Source organism: Chionomys nivalis, chromosome 5 (genome assembly GCF_950005125.1).
Source record: "Chionomys nivalis chromosome 5, mChiNiv1.1, whole genome shotgun sequence".
Taxonomy (NCBI): Eukaryota; Metazoa; Chordata; class Mammalia; order Rodentia; family Cricetidae; genus Chionomys; species Chionomys nivalis.
This window is the reverse complement of record NC_080090.1, coordinates 10,711,566-10,717,737: the sequence shown is the minus strand read 5'-3', so window position 1 is coordinate 10,717,737 and position 6,172 is coordinate 10,711,566. Positions and strand designations below refer to the sequence as shown.

The window sequence follows — 6,172 nt, the reverse complement described above, 5'->3', positions numbered from 1 at the left end:
AAACCGACTCCCCAACCACGGCTTACGCCGTTGAAGACCTGGGAGGACCGGGGAGGATGAAGGCCCGCCCAGGAGCCCAGCCCCGCGTTCCGATTGGACGAGCTCATTCCTCTCCGCCCGGGGGCTCCTTTGACTGTCAATCACACTGCTCTGACACGCCCCTGGCCCCGCCCCTGTGCCACTGACGCAACACTTGGCGTTCTTGGGCGCCCAGGGGCGGGCGCTCTTCGGCTCCCTCTCACCCGCTGCCTGGAGGACGACCCGGGTGTGGAGCCGAGCGCGGGCGTGCGCGAGGCCCGACCGTGGCACCCCCACTTCCCCTCTGCCCCCAAACCCCGAGAGCTTTCATTACAGTTGTGACGCACAAGGCACCCCGCTCCCTGCCTTCACTTGCGATTGGCTGGCACCCGCGTCTGTCACGCAGCCCCGCCCTCCCATCCCCTTCGGACTCGCGGTCGCCATCGCGGAGGCCCCGCCCCCCGCCCCCCGTCCTGCCGCTGAGCCCTGCGATTGGCTGAGGGAACTGGCATGCTTTCCCGCCCCGGCCCCCTCCGGAGCCTCGGGAGGCTTCGTGGGACCCCGCGGAAGTTGTCAGTCAAACTCCTCCCTCCACCCCCCGCGAGCCCTCCCCCGGGCCGCGCGAGCGCGCACGCACGCGCCCCGGGTCCCCCTCCCCGCCCGCGCCCCGGTCGCCCGGACCAGCCGCCCTCTCAAGTTGTAGCAGTTGCTCGCCCGGCGTGCTCCGTGGGCGGTCGGTGGGCGCGCGGGGGAGAGCTAGGGCGACGCTGCTGGGGTCGGGGCGCCGGTGGCCGCCCCGGGCGATGAGGGGTCGGCGTTGACAGGAGAGGCGAGCGCTCGGCGGCGGCTCGCGCGGACCCGCGATGGAAGCGCCCCGGGAGGAGGCTCCCGGCCGGGCGGACGGCGCGGGCAGCGGCCGCTGAGGAGCCTCCGGGACTCGGTGCGCTCAGGGGACGCGAGGCGCGCTCGCTCGCCCCAGCCGTCCAAACTTCGGGCTCGCCTCCGCCCGCCCTCGGCGCGGGGCGTCAGCAACTTGAGCGGCCCGCGCGCCCCAGCCCTCCCCTCCGCCAGCCCCGGGAGGCGGCCGCGCGGCGCGGGGATGCGGCCGTGAGGCGCTGTCGGACGGGGAGCAGCTCGCGGAGCGCGAGGGCGGCGCGGCCGGAGCCCGGGGCGCAGGGGCGCAGGCTCTGCGCGCCCGTCCCTCGCCCATTTCCCGGGCCAGCCGCGGCGGGAGGTGCCGGGCGCCGCCGGGGTCGCGGAGATGTCGTCGCCGTCGCCGCCCGCGCCAGTTGCCTGCGCCGCCATCTCGGCCTCGGAGAAAGTGGACGGCTTCACCCGGAAATCTGTGCGCAAGGCGCAGAGGCAGAAGCGCTCGCAGGGCTCGTCGCAGTTCCGCAGCCAGGGCAGCCAGGCGGAGCTGCACCCCCTGCCCCAGCTCAAAGGTAAAGCGCGCGGCGGGCCGCCCCTGGTGCCCCTCTCCCGGGTTGCCCACCTGACCTTGCCGTGGCGACCCCAGGGTCCCCCAGGTACCAGCGCTTCCTTTCCTTGTCCGGTTCTCCGACCCCTTACCCCCACTTTGCGAGCCTCAGACCTGGCTCTCCTCCACGCTGAGCTATTTCGTCACTTTCTGTACTTGTCTCTCGGTCGCCAGATCCAGGGTCCGAACAACTGCCCCCAAGTTAGCTGGCCTTTAGACGTAACTATAAAGTAGAAGCCTAAAACCGCGACCAAGTGACGTATCTTCCATACTGTGTCGGTAGGCTCAAGTGTCATCCCTTAGAAGACCTCGATTGTCGTTCTGAAGGAACGAGTATTTCTTTGCAGTGGAACGGGAACTTGGTTCTTGGGGCTGTGCTTCCAAGGACTTTGCAAGGTTTTGTACAGTAATTGAAATTGGTGTCCATGCCTAATGCCTCGCAGGAGAGGTTGGCAGTTCTTTTGGCTCGCCTGCTTTCCCCAGTAGGTTTGGAGGCTTTTCACGAAGTTGTTTCCTGGTGTTCTTGCTTATTCTTTGAGAGTTACTGGCTTTCGATTTAATAATTTTACGTCTAGATGTCATTATGGAAAGATAATTATATTCCTAGATACTTAAGACATTCTTGCAAACCTGATAGAATCTAGAGAATGATTTACAAGGCCAAGAAATTAAAGGCTCATGCCTAAATAGATAAATGATCAGCAGATTTTTCAGTTCGTTTGACAGAGATCCAGCAACCCTTTCAAGGCCAATCTGGTTCTGATTTGTCTTTGGATCTGTGAATCCTGACATAGTTTGGCAAGGTGGATAAAGAAAATCCCAGATCAAATCAACAGTTGACTAACAACAACTTTGGAACCCTCTTCAGACCCTCCATCTTTCTCTTGGGGTGCTTCTGAATCAAGGACATACCACAGCTAGGCTCAGACGGACTTGTGGGAGAGTTTATGTATGTTCAGTGTGTATCTCATTTATTGTTAACACATTGGAATTGCTAAAATTGGCATGGCACAGTCAGCGGGGTGCAGCAACTGTCATAATCCAGTACTACCTATTAGGCTATTGAACTCAGAGGTTTAAGTTTTTATACTTCATTAAAACCTATTTTATACTTTGATTGCTTTTCATTAATTTTTCATGTTATTTTTAGTTTGAAATCTTGATACTCGCATTTTTCTTTTATATTTAATCTGCTCAAGTGAGTTATTCTTGTTCTTAATGTTGTACTTACTGTTCTTACCTAATAATTGAATTTGAAACATCTGGCTAGTCTCAAGAGATGCAGTTTTAATAGGCTTTATTTTTAAAGCCGACACGTTTATAGAATCAGGAATTATATTCTAAGTTAGATGGTGTTTGCTTCAGAAAGCTGTGGGTTCCATAGTTTTTATATACAGAATTTGGTCAGTAGTGGAAAAAAGAGAAAATTGAAACTCTAGGTTGATTTCAGATACTTGCATGTGTTCTATTGCTCAAGGTATTATTCATGGTAAACTCATGCAGATCCAGTTGAGGAGATAAATTTTCACTTGGAAATAAAATCCTCAAACAGAAAAAAACCTACTTTCGCTCAAGTTGTTAAAATGCTTTGAGAAGTTGAGTTTTACTTGGCTCTTTGTCGGTGCCCTTGATACCACAGTTTTGTATGTTTTTTTCTGTTGGTAGTACCCCCCCCCCATTTGTGGGTTTAACAAAAACAACACCAGAAAATCCTTTAGTATGAAAGAGAGTTAGTTCTTCCTGCTCTGAAATACAGTCGTACTGTGAGTGATTCAGATATCCGTGGGCATCCGAGATGTTTCAAGTATTTATATCAACCTGCTTACTCTACACTTTGTCCACGGGGATCTGGGCTGGACAGGTGCCAAGTTGTTTTCTTAAAAGCAGACTGGGAGTAAGAATTAACAAAACAACCCAACCTTTTCAGTTTATTTTTGCAGAATCATGTAGGTGAGTGAGTTGCATGATTTTTTTTAATGTTGAAAATGTTCAAAATAAACAGTGAGTTCCCCTGAGAGCTAGGTGCTAGAAAGTAAAATTAGGAACACTAAATGGGAATCATTTTTCTGGCCTTGGAACTTACATTCATGTAGGATGTAATTTTTTCACCTGTAACTTGATGATCATGAACCATTAGGAAATTTGCTTTTAAAGCACATTCAGTGTGTTTAGTCTGTTTTGGTTTAAATTTCTGGCCTGGTAAAACAGCTGATTCCTTACATGTGTATAAGAGAGCTTAGTATTTCAAATGATTATCTTCAGAAAAACAACACAAACCAGTGTTGTCCATGACAACTGGAACAGCCCAGAATGGTGTATTGTTAACCCTTCTTCTGCCTTTTCAGAGCCACCATGGCAGTGCTGTTAGGCTGTTATTGACAGTCTAGGGCTCGGTGTCTTTCTTTGGTTGATACTAGTAACTTCATTTAGGAGAATATTGAGGCTTAGAAAGGATAGTTTTAGGCCGGATTATCAGGATGGTGCTTCATCTGACTGGGGGACTCTGGTCTAATGCCATTGTTTTTGACGTAAATTCATTTTATACAAACTTGAAGTAGTATGGTTGAGAAAGTCGGGTCTATGGGGGTTAGTTCAAGGTGAAAAGTTAGTTTTTAATCTGAGTTATTTTCCTTATCTGTAAAGTGGGAATAACACTGTCTCCCAGGATTGGAAGGATTAAATGAAATAATGTAAGAATGCTAGCTCTCATCCCTTTTGTGTTTGGAATCCAAATTAAAATATTTTAAATGAAGAATTACTAGTAATACTCAAACATAAACTTTTCCAGAATATCATTATGTGCATGTGAGTACAGGTGTCTGCAGAAGCCAGAGGTGGTAGATCCTCCTGGAACTGAACTGGGGTCCTCCGGGAGCAGTATGCTTTTACTCCAGGAGTCATCTCCAGCCTGGAGAAAAAGGATCTAGTCATTATGATTATACAGATTTGTGTTTCTCCTAGAATAGTCAGTAAACAGCAAGGAACAGAAACTGATTTTGAGATTGAACTCTTGAGGTAGAGAGGGGCTGGAGAGATGGTACAACAGTTGAGAGCACTGACTTTTTCCAGAGGACCTAGATTCTGACCCCAGCACTGAACGTGGTTGTGAAGTTTCAGGGGATCCAGTGCCCTCCTCTGGCCTGTGAGGACACAGCACATAAGTGGTACACAGACATCCTATCATACAAATATGAATAAAAAAAGATGAGGTAGAGAACTCCCCGAGAATCATTCAGTTTCACTGTTGACCTCTGAAGAACTGAGGCCAGAGCCTTGCTGCTGTTTGAAGGAGCTTGCTTAGCAGTGAGGGAAATGTGTGTGCTTGTTTGTCAAGGTATGTGGTCTTCCGAGTTAATTATAACTTAATTCGTTTTCTAGTTGTCCTGATTTGGGGAGGGATTTGCTACTACTACTTGTTTAACTTTTAACTGGATATTCACAAATTATTGTTCCATCCAAACACAAAACTTTGTAATTAGGAAAACACTAAGGTAAAGTTGAAATTCATCTGAGTAAGTTAAGTGTTTTCAGTGGCTTCCAATGTTATTTTAGGACTGTTTTCTGACTCTTGTCATGTCCCTCTTAGAAGACATAATTAATTTTTCTTTTTACTTTTTAAGGATATACTTAGAGGAATTGCTAAATATAGTGTCTAGTTCTAGTACTCACATGAGGAAATCTTTCCTCCTTGAAGGTTAACATCTTCAGAATTCCTATTTAGGATCATATCTTGCCTCCTCTCATTTTTTTGGTTGTCTTTCTTAATTATTGATTATTTTTGGAAGCATCTAATTGAGTAAAGTGATAATCCAGGAAAATATATCTAGCAAGTTGGTGATACCATTTGGGGCAGAGCACTGTCCTGTAAATAGCAGATTTGAATTGTCTTCCCGCTTCAGTGGTGACTCACAGCTGCTTGAGGCTAGCTTTGGCCCTGTGAACTTATCGCTTTCACCTGTAAGAATAACAGTCTCCTTGATAAAGGCACTGTGAAAGTTGTTCTTTAGGCTTCTTTGAGTTTTAGAGACAAAAGTTTAGCTACAACATAATACATTTGGGAAATAGTAGATTTTTTGTGCTTTGTTTTGTTTTCCAATTTAGCTTTTAACATCTGGGGCAGGGCCTAGTTTACCTTTGTTTTTATGTATCGAGCGCATCTTAGTCCTCTTAAACACTTGGAAAACTTAAACCCACACCTGGCCCTCATTCCTCCATCAGCATTAACTGGTCTAAGGTGGAATCCTGGCATGTTTATTTTTTAAAACTCCCAGGGTGATTCTCAGATGCAGTTAGGAGTCAGGGCCAAGCCTCATAGTATCAGCGTCTGCTGGTTTAATTCATTCATTGAAGCTTTGTCTTTCCCTCTGATCCTCAGGGCTCCTTACTCAGCCCATTAACTTTTCTGCCCTCCCTTCACTTCTGGTGCTCACAGTTCACTGTCTTAGCTCTGCTGCCCCCTATGGCCGCTGATCAGCTGTCCTTCTAAAGGGGAGACTGCTAGCGTCTGAAGTTTTCATATGATGAGGTGATTCTGTTAGATCTTGCTTTATTTATTTATGTACCTAAATGAAAGCCCAACTATTGTCATTCAGTGCCAGGTAATCAGACCTTTATTTTTTTAAGAGCTGAGATTTGAGTAGGCAAGAATTGAGAACATAGGGTAGAGGTTGGCCTAGC

The 6,172-nt window shown here is 48.3% G+C and overlaps 1 protein-coding gene across 1 annotated transcript in view; it reads left to right on the top strand.

Moving 5' to 3' along the window:
* Positions 1-637: 637 nt before the first annotated feature.
* The window catches only part of Ppp2r5a (protein phosphatase 2 regulatory subunit B'alpha), a 43,630-nt gene continuing 38,095 nt past the window's right edge, over positions 638-6,172 (top strand). Inside the window, exon 1 of the mRNA XM_057769514.1 lies at positions 638-1,460. Within this exon, the coding sequence (XP_057625497.1) occupies positions 1,280-1,460 (181 nt within the window). The 5' untranslated portion in view covers positions 638-1,279. The remainder of the gene's footprint in view (positions 1,461-6,172) is intronic.